A 27,809-nucleotide genomic window follows, 5' to 3' on the forward strand; every position below is an offset into this window, starting at 1 on the left:
ATGCAGGCCGATGTTGGATCGTTCGGTGATTGTGTTCATTGATGATATTCTAGTGTATTCTCGATCCTGAGAGCAGCTTGAGGAGCATTTGAGGAAAGTCCTCGGGGTATTGAGATCGGAGAGGCTTTATGCCAAATTCTCCATGTGTGATTTCTGGTTACCAGAGGTCCAGTTCTTGGGGCATCTTGTTGATCAGAATGGTATATTGGTCGACCCGGCCAAGATTGAGGCAGTGATGAGTTGGAAGGTGCCAAAATCCGCTACCGAGATCAAAAGTTTTCTGGGATTGGCTGGTTATTATCGGAGTTTCATCTAGGATTTCTCCAAGATTGTAGTGCCACTTACCCGGTTGACCCGGAAAGGAGTTGTTTTCTCATTGGGTCCAGAGCAGCAGACTTCGTTTGAGACCCTTCACCAGAAATTATGTGAAGCCCCGATGTTATCGCTTCCAGAGGGAGTGGAGGATTTTGTGGTGTACTATGATGCATCGATATCAAGGTTAGGCGTGGTGCTTATGCAGTGAGGTCATGTGATAGCATATGCATCAAGGTAGCTAAAGCCTCATGAGGCAAGGTATCCCACTCATGATCTGCAGCTGGGGGTAATGGTGTTCGCTCTCAAGACCTGGCGTCACTACCTATATGGGGTTCGGTGTACTATATACACGGATCACAAGAGTTTAAAGTACTTAATGGATCAGCCCAACTTGAATATGCACCAGAGGAGATGATTAGATGTGGTGAAGGATTATGATTGTGAGATACTGTACCACCCGGGCAAGGCGAATGTGGTAGCCGATGCTCAGAGTCGTAGGGCAGAAAGTGCCCCGATACAAGATATGTGTATGAGGATGATAGTGCTCACCCCAGTGTTAGATACCATCTGAGAGGCCCAGGCAGAGGTCGTGAGGCCAGAGAACCACAAGAAGGAGTGTGTGATTGGGAAGATATCTGATTTTGGGATTGATAACTGTGGGCTTATGAATTTTCGTGGTCGGGTATGGGTGCCTTTTATAGGTGGAGCATGTGGTGTCTTGATGGAGGAGGCGCATAGATCAATATTTTCGATCCATCCCGGGGCCACTAAGATGTATTTGGATCTAAAGAGAGATTATTAGTGGCCTTGCATGAAGAGGGATGGTGCGTGGGTCGTAGAGAGGTGCTTGACCTGTCGTCGGGTTAAGGCCGAGCACCAGTGGCCGCATGGCAAGTTGCAACCACTTGAGGTTCCCCAATGGAAGTGGGAGCAGATTACTATCGATTTTATCACCAAGTTACCAAGAACCTCAAGAGGAGTCAATGCAATCTGGGTGATTGTAGATCGGTTGACGAAGAGCATTCACTTCCTTGCCATCAGTGAGAATTCTTCTGTAGAGAAGTTGGCAGAAGTATACGTGATAGAGGTGGTATCACGGCATGGGGTGCCGATCTCGATTGTGTCCGATAGAGATGTACGTTTCACTTCTAGGTTTTGGAAGAAGTTTCACGAGGAGTTGGGTACAAGATTTCATTTCAGCACTGCTTACCACCCTCAGACCGACGGTCAGAGTGAGCGGACTATCCAGATGCTTGATGACATGCTTAGTGCATGTGTATTGGATTTCGAAGGGAGTTGGGACACATATCTGATTTTGGTTGAGTTTTCCTATAACAACAGTCATCATTTGAGTATTGGTATGCCTCCCTTCGAGCTGTTGTATGGAAAGAGGTGCCGGACTCCCATTTGTTGAGGAGAGGTAGGGCAGTGGGTGATGGGTAGTACGGAGATAGTGCTTTAGACTACTGAGCACACTCAACAGGTCAAGCAAAGGTTATAGACGGCTCAGAGTTGTCAGAAGAGCTACGTGGATAAGCATCGCTTAGAGCTTGAGTTCCAAGTTGGTGATTTCGTTCTCCTGAAGGTATCACCTTGGAAAGGTGTGATTCGGTTCAGGAAGAGAAGCAAGTTGGGGCCTCGGTATATTAGTCCATTCAGGGTGATCGTGAGGGTAGGCAGGGTAGCGTATCGTGTGGAGTTACCTGCGGAGTTGGGTCAGATTCATGATACCTTCCACGTGTCTCAGTTGAGGAAGTGTATTACCGACGAATCGGTAGTGGTACCATTGGGGGATATTCAGTTGGATGCGTGCCTAAATTATGTTGAAAGGCCAATTATGATATGGGATCGAAGGATCAAGGTTTTGAGAAACAAGGAGGTGTCCTCGATGCAGGTTCAGTGGTAGCATCGAAAAGGGTCCGAGCTGATGTGGGAACTGGAGATCGAGATGCGTGATTAGTACCCAGAGTTCTTTGTAGTGCGAGACTTCAAGGGCGAAGTCTGATTCTAGTGGGGGATATTTTTGTAACAGCCAAAGTTTAGGTATGTAATTTTATTATCTTGAATTATAATTTTGATGGGTGAACTTGACGATTTGGTGCCTTAACTCGTCGAGTAGAGTCTTAACTGTCACGCGATTTATCGACCGGACTCGACAAGTCGGGTATCTGACTCGTCGAGTCAGTGCTGATTAGGAAAACCCTAATCCCCGTGTTTGGGAGCCTATTTAAAGACCTTTATAGCCTGCATTTGCGGCCACCTTGTTCTAGAGAAACCCTACAGAGTAGAGATAGTGAGTTTGAGGGCATGAGGAGGCTATTTCTTCATCTTTTGTGTGATTTTGCTAGAAGAAGAAGAGAGGATCCATCTAGAACGTGAAAGGAGCTTGGATTGGAGCTAATCATGTTTAGATATAGTCTTTGGAGGTATAATTCTTTCCATTTCACGTTCATATGGTAGATTTAATAGTTTTAGGGTTTTTCCCTCATAATTTTATGAGATCTAGTGAGTATGAGGTCCTCTTTGGAATTATGACATCAGATCTGGACCATGAGAGGTCTCTAGAGTCATTATTTTCCAGCTTTTTTCAAGCAAATAAGAAATTGGAGACTAGGTTGCCATTCCAAGTATTATTTCTCCATTTGAGGCTTGATATGGGTTGCATGCACGTAAAGGTTGCACCTTTACGTGACTTTTGAGTGTTTAAGGATTAGATCTATGATTTGGTTAAGCAGATCTGACCTCAGGAGGTTGTTTGAGCAAGTCCATGGAGGAAACTCGCCGCGTCCATATGTGAACTCAACGAGTCAGACCAGGTTGCCCCGGGGTCCGACTTAAGTGGTGACCCAGTGAGTTGGGGGAGGGTGACTCAGTGAGTTGAGTGAGGCTTAGAAAGAAAAGATTTTGTGGGACGATGGGACTCGTCGAGTCGTTGTATGCACTTGGCGAGTCTGGTCAAATTGGGCAGTTGACTTTTGGTTGAGTTTGAAGGTTTGTCAACAAATGAACCTTTGGGCCTGTAGAGGGGTAGAATGGTCTTTTAACCTTCTAGGGATTTGCATGCGAGAATATCCAATTTGTGAAAAGACATTTATTTGGTGTAATTTATTATTGTGACTAGACGGAGGCTAGGGCAGTATTTCTGATATCGAGATTTACCGAGATTCCCAAGGTGAGTGTTCTCACTATACTTAGAGTGGTAATCAGAGTTATGTGACAGTGTATCTTGTATGCTATTTATGTTTTGTGATTTCTATGTGATATGTGATATGCATGATTCAGAGTTTACAGAGTTAGGACCAATGGGTCCACAGAGATATTCGACCAGAGGGTCATCAGAGTTACAGCCTTGAGTGGCTGATACGTGTCTATGTGGTATTTTGGGGAACTCACTAAGCATTTATGCTTATAGTGTTTTGTGTATGTGTTTCAGGTACCAGTGATGATCGCGGGAAGGCGCCGGCATGATCTGTACACACTCGCGGAGTTTTTGTTTATGTGATTTTTGGGACATGTTTTTACTATGATGACATTGGATACATTATATTTGATATTAATTTATGAATGAAAGTATGTTTCAAAAATGAAAATTTTGTTTTGAAAAATCTGGTGTTACATTTTCTCCCTCATGAACTTATATGGGAGGGTCATCTCTGATGGATCGAATTTCAATGATTTGATTCCAAACATTCGCATGGCTATTCACTACTAGGAAAAAGAATATTTCCTTGGTAAAGAGCTTACGAAGATTGATGATAACACTGCTACTCCTGAACAGATTGCTGAGTACAAGACTCATGAAAGGGACGCGACCAAAGTGTCGTGTATAATGATCACTACAATGGCTGCTGAGCTTCAGAAGTCCTATGAGGACTTTTGGCCTTATGAAATGCACTAGGATTTGATGGAAAGGTACCATCAAATTGCTCGACAGGAGAAGTATGTGATCATTGCCTCCATGATCATGACCAAAATAAAGGATGGAGAGTCCATCACGGCTCACTTGCAAAAGATGCAAAGGTTTGTGGACCGCTTGCTGAAGTTGAATATCAACTTCGATGAAGAGTTGGCCATAGATATTATTCTACACTCTTTACCTCCCCGTTATGATCAGTTTCATATGACTTATCATATGAACAAGGAGGAGGCAACTCTAAGAAAACTTCAAGGTCTCTTGAGAACTGCTGAAAGCAATTTGAAAGGGAAATCTGTCATACCTACTCCTACTACAACTGCCCCTGTCTTCGCAATTGGACATGGGAAGGGAAAGAAGAGGAAGACTCCTTCCAAGAGTCACAAGGGAAAGTCCCATGATGGATACTCTTCTAGTGGGACCCAAGTTTGTTATGCTAAACCCTTGTCCAATCCAAAGGAAGTCGAGTGCTTCCATTGTCATGAAAAAGGGAATTGGAGACGAAGTTGCCCCAAATACTTGCAAGACATAAAAGATGGGAAGATCAAGCCCTCCTGTGCAGGTATTTATATTATTCTATCAAATAACTCATCACATCCTAATTATTGGGTCCTTGATACATGATGTAGTTTTCACATTTGTTCTGATTTGCAGGGCCTAAAAAGAAGTAGGGATGTGGAGCACAGGAAGATGAACTTAATCATGGGGAATAGGAAAAAGTCGACTGTCACCAAGATTGAAGTTTATTCTTTATTGCTTGGTAGTGGGTTAAAATTAGATTTGAATAATTATTGATACTCGTCTGATATGGCGAGAAATATTATTTCCTTTCACAGTTTATATGAACAAGGTTTTACCTTTTCTTTTAATAAAGAGATTGGTTCAATCGATGCTTATTTTAATGGTGTATTTTATTTTAAAGCATTACCTTGTAATGGTATATATGAAACTATGATGGTTGTAGATAACTTAGGAAATAATGTGTTGCATATTGATTCATCCAATGATTTGGATAAAGCATGATTATGGCATCGTCGTCTTGGACATGTCAACAAGAAGCGCATAGGCCAACTCCAAAAAGATGGAGTGTTGGAGTCATCTGACTTAAATTCGGATGACACATGTGAATCTTGTTTACTTGGAAAGATGACTAAGTCACCCTTCACTGGTTCTTGTTCAAGGGGTGAAAGTTTGTTGGATCTCATACACACCGATGTGTGTGGACCCTTCAGAACCGCCACAAGGGATGCGAATAGCTTCTATGTGACTTTTACTAATGATTATAGTAGATATGGCTATATCTACTTAATCAAGCATAAGTCAGAAACCTTCGAAAATTTCAAAGAGTTTAAGCAAGAAGTGGAGAATCAATTAGGCAGGAAGATAAATATGCTTCGATCCGATCGTGGAGGAGAGTATCTTAGTATCGAATTCCACGACTATCTTAAGGAATGTGGAATTGTTTCGCAATTGACGTCGGGTGTGGCTGAGAGGCACAATAGAACCTTGCTAGACATGGTTCGTTTAATGATTAGTCAAGCTTCTTTACCTATCTCATTCTGGGGGTATGCTTTAGAGACTATCGCACGTATCCTTAATCTAGTCCCAATTAAAAAGTTTGCCAAAACACCTCACAAAATGTGGATAGGGAAGGTTCCTTCATTATCACATATCAAGGTTTGGGTTGTAAGGCTTTCGTAATATGAAAGACTCACGACTAGCTTGAACCTCGTAGTGAGAGATGTATTTTCATCGGCTACCCACAAAAATCTTTCAGATATCACTTCTATAGACCGAGTAACAATGTCATCTTCATTGCGAGGAGAGGAGTCTTTCGTGAGAGACAACTCATATGCCAAATGGACAGTTGAAGGAAAATTGACCTTGAAGAGCTTCAAGAGTTAAGTGATGAAGGAACCTCAAACACCATCGCTCAACCCGAGGAAGAAAATCCTGTTGAATCGATTAACGAGTTCTTACCTCTGAGGCGTTCCAGTAGAGTTAGAAATACACCTACGTTTTATGGTTTCCATATTACTACTGAAGGTGATACATTTATCAGTGATAGCACACTAGTAAATTTGGATGAACCTAACAACTACAAGGAAGCCATGGAAGGCCTTAGGTCTGCTAAATGGAAAAAGGCGATGGACAGCGAGATCCAGTCCATGTATGACAATCAAGTTTGGAACTTGGTTGGCAATGTACCAAGCCGTAAGACAGTCGGGTGCAAATAGATCTTCAAGAAGAAGAATGACATGGATGGGAAAGTACACACATATAAGGCACGATTGGTGGTGAAGGGCTTTACTCAAACTCCTGGAGTTGACTATGATGAGACCTTCTCACCAGTGTCCTAAATTAAATCTATAAGGGTTATGTTAGCCATAGTTGCATTGGATGACTATGAAATACGGAAAATGGATGTCAAAACTGCTTTCCTTAATAGGAAGCTAGCTGGAGATGTTTACATGACTCAACCAGAGGGTTTTTTGATGCAAAGTATCCTAATAGAGTGTGTAAGCTTGAGAAATCCAATTATGGATTGAAACAAGCATCTCGCAGATGGAATCTTTGTTTCAATGAGAAAGTCAAAGAGTTTGATTTCTCAAGAAGCAAGGATGAGTCATGTGAATATGTCAAAGCTAGTGAGAGTATAGTTAGCTTTCTGGTGTTATATGTAGATTACATATTGCTCATAGGAAATGACATCCCAAACCTTGCAGGAGGTTAAGTCCTAGCTTGGGAAGTGTTTCGCTGTGAAGGTACTCGGAGAAGATGCTTATACTCTAGGGATAAGGATTTTGATAAATAGAAGTAAAAGGATAATAGGACTTAGTCAAAGTACCTAATTGGACATGGTGTTGAAATGTTTTAACATGCAGCATTCCAAGAGAGGAGAACTACCCATCCAGAGCAATGCCAAACTGAGTAAGACTCAGAGTCCAAGTACCGATGCTGAGATAGAAGAAATGAGTTCAATACCATATGCTTTTGAAGTTGGCTCGGTTATGTATGCTATGACCTATGCTCGCCCTGATGTAGCCTTTTCATTGAGCATCGTTAGCAAATATCAAGGGAATCCTGGTAAAGATCACTGGACTGCGGTAAAGAACATTCTTAAGTACCTGCGGAGGACTAAGGATTGGATCCTCACACTCGGTTGGATTGATGACTTAATAGTAGTATGGTATAGTGATACCAGCTTTCAGACTGACAGAGATAATTTCCATTCTCATTCGGGCTAGATATTTACCCTAAATGGAGGAGAAATAACTTCGAAAAGTTCCAAACATGAGATTGTAGTTGATTCGACATGTGAATCCAAGTATTCGACATGTGAATCCAGATTGTAGTTGATTCGACATGCTGATCTCCAGAAGATCCTGCTCAGAGCAGTATTGCATCTTCAACTGTACCAGAAAATCCTCCCACGACATTTTGCTTGCTTCACCTTTGGGCATTGAATCAGCTAATAGCTTCCACCAGCTTAGTACTCCAGATTTCAATAGAGGAACTGCAAGAGCAGTCTTCTGCCTATTGCTACACTCGCAACTCTCAAACATTGTCTCCATCTCAGAGATCCAGTTCATGACTTCCACCGGCGTCGGGCTTCCGGATAGACTCGGTGGCTTGGATGCCATGAAATCCTTGTATTTGCATCCACGTCCATCATTTCCTCCATCCTGGTGGTTTTGCCTAACTATCGGTGGGTTGGCTTGACCAATAGTCCCACTGTAGTTTCCTTCTTCAGTCTGCCCTTCGTTCAACTCGGGCTGTTCGAGCTGAATAGTCGCTTCCTCTCGATTTTGCTGGAGCAAACGCCTGGTTTCCTCCATTTGACGATCCAACATTGCCTGGATCATCGCTTGCACTCCGGCCATCGTTATTGGTCCGGCAGCGGCTTCCATAACTGGTATTTGCTCGATCACGGGGGGTTGGTGTCCGTTCCCATTTGCGTTTACGTTTCCGCTACGGGTCCTTACCATCTTGATCTATATACCGAATAAGGTGGATTTAGATCTTTATTTAGGAGAGACGTTTTAAATCGTCCTTATCACTCCGAAACGTTTACATGCTAGTTCTAATATCGTAGTCGTACGTTTAGAATCCTAAACACATAAGGTTCCAGATCCGGTCGGCAACAGACCATAGATCCCGAACAAAATAACAGCATATCATGCATAAAACATTTAGCACATAAAAGCATTTTAGGCACAATTCCTAAAATAAGCTAGTGCTCACACCTCACAATCATCGCTTAGCATTCTAAGTTTAAGTCTAGAAATCCTACAAATTCCTAGTTCGCTTAAACTAATGCTCTGATACCAACTGTGACATCCCCAAAATCACGGCCAGAAAAGACCGGTTTTGTTTATACTTCATTTCAAAATCAGAGTTATCTTTTAATAAATGGTTTGCGGAATTTGTCCCAAAACAATAATATGATAAAGATTTATCAAAAGCATTTCCATAGAAATGTATTCATTAAAAGACTCGGGATGTCATGTTCGTACAGATCAAAAGTATAAACAGTACAATATAAGCCTTACTACATTATTTCATATCTACAGGCCTATATCCGTAATCCCTCGTCCAAAACATCACACCTATGCTCATGCGCCACTACCTGTAATACATAAAACTGAGTGGGTCAGGCTTGGGAGCCTGGTGAGCACATAGGGTTTTCAACCCACAATAAATAAGTTTATTAATTTCATCAATCAACAATAACCCGATTACCCGTTCCCGTTATCCTCACTTTACGTCCCTAAACACCTATCATAAGGGACCTAGCCTAAGGATCATCATCGGGACGAACACTACTGCTAAGGGGATTCCTCAGCAATAAATGTCCTAATAGGCAACCATGTGGGGGATGGAGTACACCGGTGAACACATCGTTCACAACACCTACAGGTTGCGAACCTGCTAGTGTTCCACTGGACTGTCTAGAAGAGTCCGTGGTCGTCATCTATACTCCGCTAGATGACTGGATCAACAACAACAACATCGAGGCCTCTCATCATTTTATCACACATCACCTATTACATCTACCCATGTTTTACCCCAACATTTTCGTAGATATAAAATACATATACAGTTTAAATCATTGAAAACATGTATAACAACGTTCATCTAGCATAGATAGCAAGTATTCAGATAATATGCACACATAGCACGTAATTTATATAAAATACTTCATATCTATGTGTATGTTGAAGGTAACTATGCACTCACCGGAAAAGGTGGTGATTCCGAACTCAGACAGCGCTTCGCTTCTTAAAAAGAATTTTTCTTCGACGAAACCTAGTATTATTACCACTAGAGTTTAGTTTATTATTCGTCGAGACTAATTAATAGTCTAGCTATTATTATTATTATATAAGCGTCAAAAAAAATACTTATATCACCCATAATAATAGCCCAAGTATTTATTATAAGTTCCTAATAACGTTACTATAATTAAATAAAAGTTATATTAAAAATAGCGTAGGCATAGCTCACTTACAGCGGGTTTTATAGAAAACCGGGCTTTGCTTGGAGCAGCGTTCCCGAGCCGAAAAGCTATTCTTCTCGGAGCCTTCAAGCACTCCGGGGCTTCCGCCTCGTGCTAGGGAGGTTCCCTAGGCTTTTCGGGGGATTTCGGGGCTAGAGAGAGGTTCTAGAGAAAGAGAGAGAGTAAAGAGAAGAAAGAATGGGAAAGGTGTGAAGAAAATGAGGGTGGGAGAGGTGGTATTTATAGGGTGAAATGTGGCTGAACTTGGTGCCACATGTCACCATCTGGTGGCAAGCCTTGGGGAGAAAGCAATGGCCAAGATTGTGCCACATCACCCATTTTCGCACAGCACACTTCCGACTTCTAAAATCCGTAACTTTCACATACGACCTCCGTTTTTGACGTTCTTTATATCCACGCGTAGGTAATAATAAGATCTACAACTTTCATTTTGACACCGTCAGCTAATTCTCGACCGATCTTAAATTTAACAGTACAAGGAGATTATACTGTTAAACGTCTACGTAAAATTAATAACTTCTACATACGGACTCTGTTTTTGTCTGTCTTTTTACCGTTGATTTCCTATTAATGAGATCTTCAACTCTCATTTATGTTGCATAAGCCAAAAACCGCTCGAACTAAAATTCGAGTTTCAGGCCGTGCACTGCTAAGCCGAATCTTAGAAAAATCATAACTTCTTCATACGAAGTCAGATTTGGGCGTTCTTTTTATCGATGTTCTTAGTTTAACATATTCTACGACTTTTGTTTAGATTGCTAAGGCTAAAAAGTCTTCTATCGTAAATTCACTATTTACGTTTCCCGGTGTCGTGCCGGTTTTGTCGTAAAACTTCGGCGGGCCATAACTTCTTCTTTATAGCTCGGATTTCGGCATTCTTTATATGCACGGAAACCTTGAGACATATTCTACAACTTTATGTAGAGATATCGGGATTATCTCACACTTTAATTTTGACGCTCATTTTTATTCTTTATTAATTATACATTTATAATTAAATAATAAACACATAAACACACATAATTCACATAATACTCAAATATTTCATATTTATTACTTCAAAAAGAGTTACAATAGTTGACCTAGACTATTACATTGACAAAAATGCTTAGCCCTGAAAACCCAGGCGTTACAGAAGATATTAGTTTAAATGATTAGATAGACATTTAGAAACTTGTAATAACTAAAATGTAATTGACATTTGATGATTAAATAAAATGAGTTATATTTATAAGTAAAGTTACTGTTTTGTGTCAATTATTTACTATTGTTTCATTTTTGCATGTTTTGACTTCCAGAATAATAAGATTATTCAAACTATCCACATTCGATCATACTTTGGATGTAGGTTATGAAAGTAGACTGTCATGAATGGATTTTTGTAAGATTGGCTAAGGTGTTAGACATAGCAAAAGATTGCTACAAACATTCATGAGTGCTCTTGAAATAAGATTTAAGTATTGGACTAAACCCACACTCACATGAATCACTTCATGGAATTTATCACATGTGATTGTGAGACGATAGTATCGTATAGTCTTCAGACCAAGATATATGAGTTGGCGATTATTTATTAGTTGTACATTAATAGTGCGAAACTGCATCAGTAACTTAATGTTATAAAATGTGCTATTATGTATGATTCAATGAATAGGTATCACAAGCATATAAGTTGAAGTTTATCCATTCCTTTTATCCTAAGAGGATTAAAAGCGATATCTTGGACCCCTTGATGATTGTGTCTTGACTTACGTGTCACCCTGGTCAGAACTCTATTGATGTGTTCAATTAAGTTCTATGTCAAACAAATCGGAAATCGGGAAACAAAATGTTAGACAATAAGTATGAATTTAATTCAATGTCTTTGTCCACACAATATCTTGTAGATCACAGGATTATATGATCACTTATCTAATGGACGTGTCAGAGTTCGACAGCAGCTTTTTGGAAGCTACGATTGCTAGATGTAAGCATAGAATGAGCAAGTTCTAGGCTTTATACCTTTATGGAACTGAAAATGATGAGTGGAATCTAGATCTACTAGCTCCTCTTAATTAGTGCTCATTCTCCAAGCTTCTTCTTCTTTAAGATTCATCAAACACCCATTAAAACACACATAAAGGCGATCAAATCTCTCTAGATGAGCTAGGGTTTCGAAATGAGGCTCAAAAGGGTAATTGAGACTCGGAAATGAGAGAACCTTAAGACATAAGGTTGCTTAAATAAGGTCCAAACCCTAAAACTAGGGTTTGTCCTCTGATTACGTGCGCCCAGTGGACAGGAGGTACGCCCAGGGTACGCACTCTCCTCCTAAAAATTCCAATAATGCCCCTAAGGACCAAAATTGCAAACTAATTACACACCAAGGGTCCAAGATGAAAAATACCTTGAATTGGGTGTTATAATTATGGGGTCAAAAGGAGGACGTAAAGCTACAACGGGAGAAAGTTAAGTAGAAGAGGGCTTATGCTCGATTGTAGAAAGTAGAATTCTTAACCGGTAAAGTGAGACTTCATGATATCAATTGAATTATGTATTTAAAAATAAGGTGGGTCGTGAAAATCTTTTTTCTTTCAGGAATGATAACCAGTCTAGAAGGGGGGGCTCCGGGCTCATTGTCTCCAAACGAAACATGCATTGTGGAAGATAGACACAACAATTTTTTGGCAATGGCAATGGTCGGGGATCGGTGTTAAGTTAAATGAATTGAAAAAATGCATTTACTTCAATCAAATAAATCTCTCTAAAAACTGTATACGGGTGTGTGATCCCTCTGATGAATTTACAGTTCAGTCACTGAGGATGCCAATCAAGTTGAAAATCTTTACTTTAGACCGGTATCAACATTACTAGAACAATTGGATACCAATAAAAACAAATTGTTTTGGTTGGAGGGTAACATTGGAAAGGATTTCCACACTAAAATAACAGCACTATTAAAAGATTACTTGTCATGTGTTACTTGAAAATCTTTATTTTACTTTAGACTCATATCAATATTACTGGAACAGTTGGGTACCAATAAAAACAAATTATTTTTGTTGGAGGGCAACAATTAAAAAGGATTTCCACACTAAAGTAACAGCACTACCAAATAGTAACATCACTCTTTGATAATCACAATATCAATATTACTGGAACAGTTGGTTATCAATAAAAACAAATTATTTTTGTTGGAGGGCAGCATTGAAAAGAATTTCCAAACTAAATTAACAGCACTATCAAATAGTAACATCACTTTTGATAATCACAAACTGTTTTAATTAAAACAATATGTGATTGTCAAATACACAACTTGCTAAGCATTGTGGAGCTTCGGAGAAAATCATTCCAGACCATTTACTTGTCACATGTAACTTGATGAAGACAGTTTGGGAACAGATTCGTATATGGTGCAGATTTGAGCCTTGTTCAATGCATTTTCTGAATAACATTTCCCAACCAACAAATCACATCAATCTTCATTTCGAGTTGCTGGCTCACTTGTATTTTCTTGTCTAGAAACTTGCTAGTACTACAAGGTAATAAAAAATTCTCTAGCAGTTTAAAAAAAAAAAAAAAATTTACATCTGGCTCACTGTTATTTCTTTGTCCAACTTATTCGACAGCTGTTAAAAAAACTAATTTGTAAAAAATTATATAAACATTTTTTAATATAACCCAACTCATTCTAAAAAACTAATTTTCTGGTCTGCCCAACTTGCCCTCTCATTATATATCTTAAATGTTTAAGAGCTTGCCAACTACATTGAATGACAAGGGCGGTTATCGGTTGGCCCTAACACCTACTTGCCCACCCCTTGAAATTTATGACTTTAATTGTATCGACTGTATCGATAATTAATTTACTTATCTACCCTTTCTTTTTCTAGTTACTTTTATATTGAAAACACGATAGCCCATCGGCCATATGGAAGTAAAGCTTTCTTCGTCAATAAGACATCCCAAATTTAATTATGTTAGATGTTATTAAATGTTCTAGTAAAAATATTAGAAACTTCTATAGATAAATTAGTTCGAATATATATGAAGCTTTAAAAAAAAATTTAGAAACGCAAACATATACTCTATTCTATTTCTAAATTATATTTTCGTGTAAGATTTAAACCCACAACTGAAGATCTTTCACCAGACACCAATATTTAATGCCGTTAAATTACAAGCCTATGATAACATTCTTAAAGATAGTCAACCAAGATTGGAAAACAAATTTTCAAAAGAAAAAAAAAAATTAGTTTCATTAAGAAGTTTGAATATTGGCTAAATATTTTAAAACTCTTTTAAAAATAATAAACACTGTAAAGTAGAATTTGTATTTTTCATATCAAAGTTTCAAAATCGGGATCTACGTACGATCATTTTTAGATTTGCAAGATTGGGCTTAGGATCTTAAGTTCCTAAAAAAAACAAAAAACATAATTTAACTTTTAACTTTAAAACATGAAAAATATCTCAAAAACTCCGTTTTACGTTCAAAATCTATAAAAAAAAACTTCAAAACATTAATCACAACTTACAATACAAAATAATAAATAGTAAACTGGTAAATTATAAAAAATATAAAAGATAAATTCATTTTTTTTAAATCAAGGAAATGTAAGATCGGATCTGATCTCGATCATACTATCTTACCTAAGATCCTACCCTGAATATAATTCATATACGATTCGACTCATTTTTCATACCTAGTATCATACGATCGTACGATCCTATGATCAATATTGCCATTTTTACAACCTTTGTTCATTGCTTGTAATGACTAAACAAGCGTATATAATAATACTTATTCCATTCTAAAATTATTGTACACAGACAAAAAATACACAGATTAAGAAAACATAAATTATCATTAAATTTATTAAATAAAATTACAATTGTACCTTTCGGTTGCATTTAATATCATGGTAGATGAGGGATATTTTGATAAAAAGTATATTTATTTATAGAAGTATACTATTATTTTGAGATAAATCAAAAATGAAATATGAATTATTTTAACTTTAACAATATTTATTTTAAAACAACAAAATGTAAGCCCATTTGATTTTTTTTAGGAGTAGATAAATTGATGTCGGTCAAACTGAATTTCTCAAAGTAGGATGAAAGTGACAATATCCAAGTTTTTTATTTTTTTTCTTGTTTGTTATATTGTGTTTTAAAAATAGTTACTCAAATTAGAAAGAGACGTAATATAAATAATATAAACTATTGATTAATTACTTTTGAGTTATATATATATATATATATATATATATATATATATATATATATATATATATATATATATATATATATATATATATATATAAATGTTCTGAAGGACGTTATCACGCGTGTCATGATGCAAGACGTGACTCCACCGTTACGAAAAAACTTATGACTTTGTTATTAGATGTAGGGCAAAATACAGTTTTTCCATTAAAATTGAGGCTTTTACTTGAAATTATAAATATTTTTATAATTTAATCTTTGGCTTTAAAAGTTATTGTTATGCTAACATGTTATAAACATGGAGTTTGTTAAGAACCTCAAAACTGAAAATATATGATTACAGAAGAAAAGTCAATTCTATCAAAAAGACAAAAACCCTCAGGCTAGTTTTAGTGTTTTAAATGGACCTTTGTTTTACTTTTTCTTTTTCTTTTTTTTCTTTTTCTCAAGCATATCTAGAAAATAATTCTACAATGGCATACTCGTAATTACGACATGGACCTTGACCAATTATACATGGATCGAATTATATAAGAAGCATAACCCCTTTCCATACATTCATCCCACACCGCAAGAACAAACAAAGATCTATAAAACCAAATTCCCAATCCAAATTAAACAAAAAATGTCTCTTGTGACAGACGAAATTAGAGCATCTGCTTCAGAAGTCTACCATGGGGATGCAATTTGTCAAGAAAAATCTAAGTTTCTGCTCACAGAGATGTCACTTCCCAATGGTCTCTTGCCTTTAGAAGACATCGAGGAATGTGGTTATGTGAAAGACACCGGCTTTGTGTGGCTTAAACAAAAGAAAGAGAAGAAACACAAGTTTGAAAAAATCGGGAAGCTTGTATCATATGGAACAGAAGTAACGGCGACCATAGAGAAGGGCAAGATCAAGAAACTTACGGGTGTTAAGACTAAGGAGCTTATGCTGTGGATCACACTTAGTGATATAACTGTTAATGAATCCAACCCTGATAAGATCAGTTTCCAGGCCACTTCTGGCTTATACAGAACTTTTCCAGTTTCGGCTTTTCAAGTTGAGGATGTGAAGAAAGATGTGGGTGTGGCAAAGGATGCTAAAGTGGTTGAAGGGGATGTGGCTAAGGAAACCCAAGTCAAGGAGGTTTGAGTAAGTGTTTTGCACAATAATAATTAAATATAATGAAGTTTACATTATATATATATAGCACGCAAGTAATCTTTTTTTATGAATTTCACTTTATGATGTATCATCTTATCAATAATGAAAGATCTACTAGTTTGAGTAGAAGTATGAGTTTTTGTTATCCGATTTCTTTCTATAATCTATTCTTCCTATATTATAACCAAAGATAACCAAAGTTAATTTATTTTTTTTACGTCGGGCTTGCTGTTATTTCTTTGTCCAACTTACTCGACAGCTGTTAAAAAAACTAATTTGTAAAAAATTATATAAACAATTTTTAATATAACCCAATTCATTCTGAAAAACTAATTTTCTGGTCTGCCGAACATGCCCTCTCATTATATATATTAAATGTTTAAGAGCTTGCCAACAACATTGAATGACAAGGGCGGTTATCTACCCTTGAAATTTATGACTTTAATTGTATCGACTGTATCGATAATTAATTTACTTATCTACCCTTTCTTTTTCTAGTTACTTTTATATTGAAATCACGATAGCCCATCGGCCATACGGAAGTAAAGCTTTCTTCGTCAATAAGACATCCCAAATTTAATTATGTTAGATGCTATTAAATTTTCTAATAAAAATACTAGAAACTTCTATAGATAAATTAGTTCGAATATATATGAAACTTTATATATATATATATATATATATATATATATATATATATATATATATATATATATATATATATATATATATATATATATATAGAAAGGCAAACATATACTCTATTCTACTTTTAAATTATATTTTCGTCTACAATAAGATTAAACCCGCAACTTAAGATTGAAAGACATTTATGATAACAATTTTAAAGCTAGTCAATCAAAATTGCAAAACCAATTTTCAAAAGAAAAAAAGGATTTTGGTTTCATTAAGAAGTTTGAATATTGGCTAAATATTTTAAAACTATTTTAAAAATAATTAATACTATAAAGTAAAATTCGTATTTTTCATATAAAATGTTATCAAGTTCAGGATCCTATGTATGATCTTTTTTAGATTTGTAAGATCGGGATTAAGATCTTAAGATTCTACAAAAAAAAAAAAAAAAAAAAAAAAAAAAAAAAAAAAAAAAAAAAAACATTCAAAATATCTCAAACATTCAGTTTTCCGTTCATATAAAATGTCGTCAAGTTCAGGATCCTATGTATGATCTTTTTTGGATTTGCAAGATCGGAATTGAGATCTTAAGATTCTACAAAAAAACAAAAAACATAATTTTAACTTTTAATTTTAAAACATTCAAAATATCTCAACATTCAGATTTCCATTCAAAATCTATAAATAAAACTTCAAAATATTAGTCACAACTCACAATACAAAATGATAAACAGTAAACTAGTACAGGGTAAAAGACATAAAAAAGTAAATTCATTTTTTTCATTTAAAAAAAAAGTCAAGGGAAGGTAGGATCGGATCAGATCTCGATCTTACGATCTTACCTACGATCCTACCCTGAATACAGTCCGTATACGATCCGACTCATTTTTAATACCTAGGATCCTAGGATCGTACAATCATACGATCGAGATCGCGATTTTGACAATCTTTGTTTATTTCTTGTAATCACTAACCAAGCGTAAATAAATAATATTAAAATAGCTTTAACTTTAACAATATTTATTTTAAAACAAAAAAATGTAAAGCCCATTTGATTTATTTTATAGGAGCAGATAAATTGGTGTCGGTCAAACTGAATTACTCAAAGTAGGATGTAAGTGATAATATCCAAGTTTTCTCTTTTTTTCTTGTTTGTTATATTGTATTTTAAAAATAGTTACTCAAATTAGAAAGAGACTTAATATTAACTTGTGATAAAAGACTTATGAGTTATATATATATATATATATATATATATATATATATATATATATATATATATATATATATATATATATAATAGTTAAGGTTGTAAACGAACCAAACAAACACGAACAAGACTTGTTCATGTTTGTTTGTTTAGGTTTAACCTAACTAACAAACGAACACGAACGCTTAAACAAACATGTTTTCTTGTTTATGTTTGTTTAAAAATTACATTGTTTGTGTTTGTTTCTTAAGATGTTTTTCTAATTTTACCAACCTTCATTGTTTTTCTAATTTTCATCGTTTGTGTATTTAATAGTTAAGAATTATATGTTATTCTATGTTACTATATGATTGTGATTGACGATTCACACGGATTTAAATTTTAGTATACCTTATATATATATATATATATATATATATATATATATATATATATATATATATATATATATATATATATTAACAAATATTAACGAACGTTCACGAACTTAAATAAACGAACGAGACCATTGTTCATGTTTGTTTGTTTAACTAAACAAACATAAAATTTTGTTTGTGTTTGTTTGTTTATTATATAAACAAACATAAACGAACATTTTACCGAACGAACTACAAACGGTTTGTCAAACGTTTGGTTCATTTACAGCCCTAATAATAGTTACTCAAATTAGAAAGAGACTTAATATTAACTTGTGATAAAATACTTATATATATATATATATATATATATATATATATATATATATATATATATATATATACACACACCAGGAAACTTATATGGTCATGATAATCACGGCGCTGATAAATTTGTTAGTAAGCTATTTTTAAATGATTTTGGTAGAGATACGTTTTCTAACAAGATTTTGAGTTTTTATTTCAATTTTTTTCTTGCTCCCAATAATAGAATATTAAGGGGTATAACTACACTTTACAGATGGAATGATATTTGTAGATAAAATTTTGAAGTGTGAAGAGCTTAACATAATACCAATGAACTAATTACTTTGACCCAAAAAAATTTGATCCTATAACATCAAACAACAAAATAACTATAACGCCATTTCAAATTTTGTTAATATTCTGTTATCTTAAAGAAAATAAGAATCAGGGTGGTGAAGAAATTGGAGGTTGTAATGGTTCTAGTAGAATTTTTAGAGGAAATAAGTATAGAATTTGTAAATGACCGTTGTACGAATTGGAGTTTCAACATTTGAACCACCTATAAGAAATAACAACTCATTTATTAGTTTCTTTCGATAGAAATTTGCAAGATAATCCTCTTTTGGTTCCCAAAACTGATAGAAACATCACACCTGCCACATCCATCCCATCTCACCCCACCCCTCATTCACATCCACAACACCACATTCATAAACTACCAATAGATATAAAAACCCAAATGATTATAATTTCTTAGTAACCTAAAAAGAATGAAAAAAATTAACAACAATTCAAACATGTACCTCTCACAATGGAACATATTCCTTGTTTGAATCTTGGAATTTTGTAAAAGATGATAGTAAACTAATATGATGTGAGATAGTTGATGAAAAAATAAAATTAGATTCTAATTATAAATCGTCTATGACTATCGACCTTTTCTTGCTCCAACATTAATATAGGCTTTATAATCTTTAAGTAGATCAGGAAGCATTGGTTTCTTTTCTGCTTAACCAATTGTATCCTCCTCTGTTCTCTTCTCTCTCTTCACATTTGAATCATTGTTACCTTTTTCCTAAAAACACTAAAGAGTCAACCATTACGTGAATTTGGAACAGAAGTTGTTAAATCTAGCTGTTTTTTTTTATTCTTGTTACCTTTATATTGACTGATGTAATTTATTATCTTTGCCTTTTGAAGATGCATCTTTTCTATTTCTTGAGTTCTATTCATTCAGGTTCTTGAATCCAATTTCCATTTGGTTAAAAACATAGGATTCTTTATTTAAATTGGGTTTATTGTTGAGAGTACATTTATGACCTGAGATGTAGCCTAATCATTCATTACATCTGGATCACAGGAGATGATAGCTACCCAAAGTTGCGTTTAAGAGCTTTCAATCATGATTTTAAGCGACTTGCATGATTTGATGGATAACCCTTTGAAATCAAACAACAACCTGTCATTAAACAGTAAAACAGCCAAAAATCAGCAAACGTTTATTATTGGAATGAAATTTCAGATATCTTGTTCAAGCATTTGGTGTGCAACAAGAAACTTGTTTTCAAATCCAACATCAGGTGCATGGGTAAATGCACAATCTGAAAGGGATACATAAGAAAGGAATTCGTATTTTCACCAAATTAAGCATACAAACAGATATCTTAAACCCAATAGACACACACATGGCATAAAACAAATAACAAACCCAACCTAAATTAATTCCTTTTGCCCGTTCTTATCCTATAGTTGGATGAAGATACTACTTTGTTGGTTTTAGCATCTTGCTATTTAGGGTTTCTTAATTCTTCACTCTTAAGAGCTCAACCAACATCAACAATTAGAGGCACTAAAACAATTTAAATACCTAATGGTAGCATTAAAAGTTGTTCATTTCTATTAAAAGAAACAGAAGACGGTACACCAAAAGTAAAAAATTAATCAAATAGCTAAAAAGTAACAGACTACATGTATGCATCCGAAAGTTTGAGTATCCAACAAATCGTACATCTGAAAGTTTGAGTATCCAGCAAAAGGAGACTAAAATTATCAAGGATAAAAGACGAATATACAATTAAGTCATTTTGAGTTTCTCCTTGGAGCTAGTGAATCAGGGTATGCACTATCGTACTAATTTTAACAGATTAAAACACATACATCAAGGAGGGCTAACCAGACCAAATATCCATCAAAATTTCTTCTATAAAAGATAATATCTCAGTTTTTGACACTCCTTTATCCGCTTATCATTCTTTCTCAATATAACAGCAATAGATGGAGGCTGGATACATATTGTTTTCTTTCCAAATGAAATAAGAACTCAACGCTTGTAATTAAAAAAACTCATCATATGTAAATATTAGCAAGCGTTACCGTTTAAACATGAAAAAATAAGTGGGATTGATTAAATCGGGCATAAACATGGTGGTAACATTAGAACATATATAATCGAACTTAAATTTCCTTAAAGGCTAATGACCATTTTCGAAAATTAAAATGGAATTACCCCAAAATTCTTGATGTCCTCAATACTATGAAAAAAGAAGGGTACAAAGAAATTACCTTTCATTAGAAGGAGGTAGCAAACAGTAGGGAAGAGGCAATCGACAACTCAGCTGTCAGGACTGCCATCTACAACACACAACACACAAACGAATGGAAAAACCATGAATCCGACTTCACATTAGGAAAATAGATTTTGGATACCGATTAACCACAAACTGGAACTTGATTCGCCAGCCTAGCTAGTAATGAACTTGAAACAATTTTAAATTATAAGAAATGTGGAATCGATTTCCAATGGGGATGAGGAAGGATTAGAAAGGAAAGTGATATTTCCATGTTCCCACCAAAGATGTAAGATGTATGCCGGGAAACGATGTCTTCTTGGGGTAATATGTAGGGATGACAACTCTTCTGGACCGTCGCCAGCTCAAGATCATGCACAATATTGAGTGAAGGGTTCACCGCCAAGAGAGTAGGTTAGCTCGTATCTTCTTTATCGATTAAGCAAAAATATGGCAAGCGTTTTGACAACGCAACCTAAAGGAGCTTCAAGGTGGGGAAGACGCTCATATCAAAGCATAGGATTAAGGCGTTTCTCCTACTTCATAGTTCAAGTTACAAGTAAGGAACATGGAGGAGCTTCAACATTGGGCTTAAACTTGAGGCAGTTCTCTTATTGCATAGGTTTAAATAAGATCAACTGAGTGACAACGCATAGATTGGCGCTTCAATCTAAGCAGAAGAAATCTAAGCAGGAGGTGGCAATGAACTCCGAAGCTACCGCATAGGTAATGGATCACTCAGCTACTTGAGGCGACGGCGACAAGAATGGAAGCAGCCAAACACCTAAGCAATATATAACATTTTTCTGATGGCGGTGGATGAAGTTGGCAGCCAAGTAGCACATCAACGTAGACCAAAATGAAATTCTTCAATATATAGGTAATGATATATATATATATATATATATATATATATATATATATATATATATATATATATATATATATGTTCTGAAAAACGCTATGGCGCGTGTCATGACATGATGCGCGACTTCAATACGAATACAAATTAGCCTCATGACTTTGCTATTAGGCGCGGGGCGTGACAAAACAATGATGATATAGTTTTTTCAATAAAATTGAGGCTTTTACATGAAATTAGAAATATTTTTATAATTTTATCTTTGGGTTTAAAAGTCATTGTTTTGGTAACATGTTATAAACATGGAGTTTGTTAAGAACCTGAAAACTTAAAATATATGATTACAATAGAAAAGTCAATTCTATTAAAAAGATAAAAACCCTTCTGCGATGTCGTTTTAGTGTGTTACATACTTACATCTCTCTGTATTTTTTATTATTTTTTTAAGCGTACCTAGAAAATAATTTAAAAATGGCATATTCATAATTACGACATGGACCTTCACTAATTACACACGGATCGAATTATATAAGAAGCATAACCCCTTTCCATACATTCATCCCACACCGCAAGAACAAACAAAGATCTATAAAACCAAATTCCCAATCAAATTAAACCAAAAATGTCTCTAGTGACAGATGAAATTAAAGCATCTGCTTCAGAAGTCTACCACGGGGATACAATTTGTCAAGAAAAATCTAAGTTTCTGCTCACAGAAATGTCACTTCCCAATGGTCTCTTGCCTTTAGAAGACATTGAGGAATCTGGTTATGTGAAAGACACCGACTTTGTGTGGCTTAAACAAAATAAAGAGAAGAAACACAAGTTTGAAAAAATCGGGAACCTTGTATCATATGGAACAGAAGTAACGGCGACCATAGAGAAGGGCAAGATCAAGAAACTTACGAGTGTTAAGACTAAGGAGCTTATGTTGTGGATCAGACTTAGTGATATCACTGTTAATGAATCCAACCCTGATAAGATAAGTTTCCAGGCCACTTCTGGCTTATACAGAACTTTTCCAGTTTCGGCTTTTCAAGTTGAGGATGTGAAGAAAGATGTGGGTGTGGCAAACGATGCTAAAGTAGTTGAAGGGGATGTGGCTAAGGAAACCCAAGTCAAGGAGGTTTGAGTAAGTGTTTTGCACAATAATAATTAAATATAATGAAGTTTACATTATATACATAGCACGCAAGTAATCCTTTTTTTTATGAATTTCACTTTATGATGTATCATCTTATCAATAATGAAAGATCTACTCGTTCATGTTTAGTAGAAGTATGAGTTTTTATTATCTTTCTTTCTATAACGTATTCTTCCTATATTATAACCAAAGATAATGATATTTTGATCGTATACCTATACACTTTTAGAGCATCTAATAGGAGATTTTTGAAAGAAAAAAAAATCATTTTGAAAAAAAAACATGAAAATTTTTTCTTCTTTATAATAGGAGTTTTTTCATCATAGCTAATAAATTTACAAATTTTTTGTGAGAACTTTTTCAATGATTATGTTAAACTAACAATATAGTAAGCTTAATATGGATGTGATTTAATTTGATGAACTATATATAAGATAAACAAACGATATAGTAACCTTGATATGGATGCGATTTAATAGAATAAACCATATATAAAGATTGTTTGATATGTTTTTTATTGGAGTCTGGTTTTTGACTTCGATACCACAATTATTTAGTTCCAACTCGTTCATGTAGCCTTTAGTGTGCCTTTTACAGGTCAGTAAACATTGTCTCTAACTCAATTAGGTCTTGACTCCGTAACTCAATAACGGTAAAGTAACACTCTTAAATGAGAAGTGATGGGTTGAAGTCTCGTTAAAAGAGATAGGTGGTTTTAGGAGTATGGTAGTTTACCGGTTAAAAAACACTTTTAAACAGCCTCTAAATTTTTATTTTTTTAATTTAAATATAAATGACTTAGCAAGATAAGTTTAGAAAATATTTTTTGTCACATTGATTCCTAATTTTTACAAATTTGCTATAATTTATTTTTGTTTTAATTTTCTGATTTTTTCTCAACATTATTTCTAAAAAGAGAAACATGATCAATAACACTCACACACACGATTTAGTACAACCATGGCAATACGGGTTCACTAGTCGATATGGTTTAAGATTTTAAATGATTTAAGAATCCCTACCAAACTCGACATTTTAATTAAATTAGAATATAACTCGCGTTAAATGTGGGGAACATAAATTAAATACATATTACATTAGTAGTTGACATTGTCTTCGGTGAAATTTTAATAAAAAATGTTAGTTAGATTCATTTTTAGACTTTTTGAACAAAACTTAGTAAATAAAAATTTTTAATATTTATATTAGTGCAATTTGATATTCTAATATAGTAATTTTTAACATAAATGATCCACGTGATTTTTGTTTTATCACAACATGATGCGACTTCTTTATTAAAACATATTGTGTAGTAGCTTTATGATTTGACTTTGTCCGGTGTAGCAACCTCCAGGGAGGCTCACATTACTCATTTCATATTGACCCTGTAAAACCAAAAACAACAATAAGTTGTTATATGTACCAGCAACATTAAATTCTGCAAAGAAATTCGATAAATATTACATTTTAAGTGTATTGTCATAACCATAAACATAAAATTCAGATATTTTAATTTGGTAAATTTATAAATTATTTTTTCTTTATAAAAATTAAAATATGATTTTTCAGGCTACACCCAATCACATATACATATCTTCTGATCAAAGAAATTATTACAAGAAAAAAAAAACATGTTATGAACTAAAACATAATATTAGTTTCATAATTTGCCAAAGGTTAACAAAAATAAATAATAATGAATTTTCACAAATCTTGCATTTTGTCACTACATCCAACTAAAAAATGAAATTCAGTTTAAGGATTGATTCAAGAAGTGCATCCATGACTTCTTGTAGCCAAATTTGGGGAAATGCTAAGACCTACCAAGATATGAAGGAACGGTCTATGATGCTACAACTGGTTTCTGGAGGGCAATAGAAATTCAAAATCGTTAGCACATATCTTTCCTACATGCTTCAATTATTAAATTTAGATCAAAGTTGTCAAAATCAAATTACAAAAAAAATACCCAGATATATAACCTAGTAATCAAACAAAATGTTTTTCATAGAAATAAATATAACAAATCCACAATTTATACTTTATATAATATTCTTAAATTATATCTTACCTTTTAAACTTTAATCGTTACTAACACGTCTTTCTGCCTTATTATTGTGACACACATGTATATCAAAAGTAAGAGAAAGAACTTTAGAGAACGAATATTAATAAAGTGATCCTTCATTGAAAACGCAACAAAATTATTCATAGAGCCGCTAGGATTCTTGTATAGACCGCTAGAAGATCTCTATAGTGACAACCGGTATGACTTTTTGAGAACGCACTATTTAAAGTAACAGTTTTGATTAAGGCAATAGCGGCGACCAAAGAAGCATTAGCGACGAACCAATAGCAACGACCCTTTAGCGGCAACGTGTCGCCGCTAAAGGTATTAGCGGCGACATTTTCGACCTATAGCGGCGACGCCCGTCGCCGGTAATACTCTAATTTCTTGTAGTGGAAAACTCTCATGACATTGCTATTAGACGTGGGGCGTGACAAAACGATGATGATATAGTTTTTCCAATAAAATTGAGGCTTTTACTTGAAATTAGAAATATTTTTATAATTTTATCTTTGGCTTTAAAAGTCATTGTTTTGGTAACATGTTATAAACATGGAGTTTGTTAAGAACCTGAAAAGTAAAAATATATGATTACAATAGAAAAGTCAATTCTATCAAAAAGACAAAAACCCTTCTGCGATGTCGTTTTAGTGTGTTACATACTTACATCTATCTGTATTTTTTATTATTTTTTTGAAGCGTATCTAGAAAAGAATTTAAAATTTGCATATTCGTAATTACGAGATGGACCTTGACCAATTATACACAGATCGAATTATAAAAGAAGCATAACCCCTTTCCATACATTCATCCCACACTGCAAGAACAAACAAAGATCTATAAAACCAAATTCCCAATCCAAATTAAACCAAAAATGTCTATAGTGACAGACGAAATTAGAACATCTGCTTCAGAAGTCTACCATGGGGATGCAATTTTCAAGAAAAATCTAAGTTTCTGCTCACTGAAATGTCACTTCCCAATGGTCTCTTGCCTTTAGAAGACATTGAGGAATGTGGTTATGTGAAAGACATCGGCTTTGTGTGGCTTAAACAAAAGAAAGAGAAGAAACACAAGTTTGAAAAAATCGGGAAGCTTGTATCATATGGAACAGAAGTAACGACGACCATAGAGAAGGACAAGATCAAGAAACTTACGGGTGTTAAGACTAAGGAGCTTATACTGTGGATCACACTTAGTGATATAACTGTTAATGAATCCAACCCTGATAAGATCAGTTTCCAGGCCACTTCTAGCTTATACAGAACTTTTCCAGTTTCGGCTTTTCAAGTTGAGGATGTGAAGAAAGATGTGGGTGTGGCAAAGGATGCTACAGTATTTGAAGGGGATGTGGCTAAGGAAACCTAAGTCAAGGAGGTTTGAGTAAGTGCTTCGCACAATAATAATTAAATATAATGAAGTTTACATTATATACATAGCATGCAAGTAATCCTTTTTTTTATGAATTTCACTTTATGATGTATCATCTTATCAATAATGAAAGATCTACTGGTTCTTGTTTAGTAGAAGTATGAGTTTTTGTTATCGGATTTCTTTCTATAATGTATTCTTCCTATATTATAACCAAAGATAATAATATTTTGATCGTATACCTATACACTTTTAGAGCATCTAATAGGAGATTTTTGAAAGAGAAAAAACCATTTTGAAAAAATAACATGAAAAAATTTTCTTTTTTATAATAGGATTTTTTTCATTTAAAGTTTTTTCATCAAAGCTAATAAATTTACAAATTTTTTGTGAGAACTTTTTCAATGATTATGTTAAACTAACAATATAGTAAGCTTAATATGGATGTGATTGAATTTGATGAACTATATATAAGATAAACAAACGATATAGTAACCTTGATATGGATGCGATTTAATAGAATAAACCATATATAAAGATTGTTTGATATGTTTTTTATTGGAGTCTGGTTTTTGACTTCGATTCCACAATTATTTAGTTCCAACTCGTTCATGTAGCCTTTAGTGTGCCTTTTACAGGTCATTAAACATTGTCTCTAACTCAATTAGGTCTTGACTCCGTAACTCAATAGCGGTAAGTAACACTCTCAAATGAGAAGTGATGGGTTGAAGGCTCGTTAAAAGAGATAGGTGGTTTTAGGAGTATGGTAGTTTACCGGTTAAAAAACACTTTTAAACAGCCTCTAAATTTTTATTTTTTTAATTTAAATATTAATGACTTAGCAAGATAAGTTTAGAAAATATTATTTGCCACATTGATTCCTAATTTTTATAAATTTGCTATAATTTATTTTTGTTTTAATTTTCTGACTTTTTCTCAACATTATTTCTAAAAAGAGAAACATGATCAATAACACTCACACACACGATTTAGTACAACCATGGAAATACGGGGTTCACAAGTCGATATGGTTTAAGATTTTAAATGAGTTAAGAATCCCTACCAAACTCGACATTTTAATTAAACTAGATTATAACTCGCGTTAAATGTGGGGAACATAAATTAAATACATATTACATTAGTAGGTGGCATTGTCTTAAGTGAAATTTTAATAAAAAATGT

The 27,809-nt window shown here is 34.6% G+C and overlaps 3 protein-coding genes across 3 annotated transcripts; all 3 read left to right on the plus strand.

The window, feature by feature from the left end:
• Window positions 1–15,495: 15,495 nt before the first annotated feature.
• LOC144997952 (uncharacterized) lies at window positions 15,496–16,236 on the plus strand. Its single transcript, XM_078957807.1, has one exon. It carries the CDS (start codon window positions 15,586–15,588, stop codon window positions 16,093–16,095), a length of 510 nt encoding a protein of 169 aa, XP_078813933.1. The 5' UTR covers window positions 15,496–15,585; the 3' UTR covers window positions 16,096–16,236.
• Window positions 16,237–22,592: 6,356 nt separating this feature from the next.
• Window positions 22,593–23,316, plus strand: LOC144997592 (uncharacterized). Its single transcript, XM_078957487.1, has one exon. The coding sequence runs from the start codon at window positions 22,667–22,669 to the stop codon at window positions 23,174–23,176; it is 510 nt and encodes a 169-aa protein (XP_078813613.1). The 5' UTR covers window positions 22,593–22,666; the 3' UTR covers window positions 23,177–23,316.
• A 2,909-nt stretch (window positions 23,317–26,225) lies between these two features.
• Window positions 26,226–26,624, plus strand: LOC145046039 (uncharacterized). The gene has a single exon (XM_078994312.1). The coding sequence runs from the start codon at window positions 26,226–26,228 to the stop codon at window positions 26,622–26,624; it is 399 nt and encodes a 132-aa protein (XP_078850438.1).
• Window positions 26,625–27,809: the final 1,185 nt, after the last annotated feature.

This window comes from Lactuca saligna, chromosome 5 (genome assembly GCF_052625555.1).
Source record: "Lactuca saligna cultivar CGN05327 chromosome 5, ASM5262555v1, whole genome shotgun sequence".
Taxonomy (NCBI): Eukaryota; Viridiplantae; Streptophyta; class Magnoliopsida; order Asterales; family Asteraceae; genus Lactuca; species Lactuca saligna.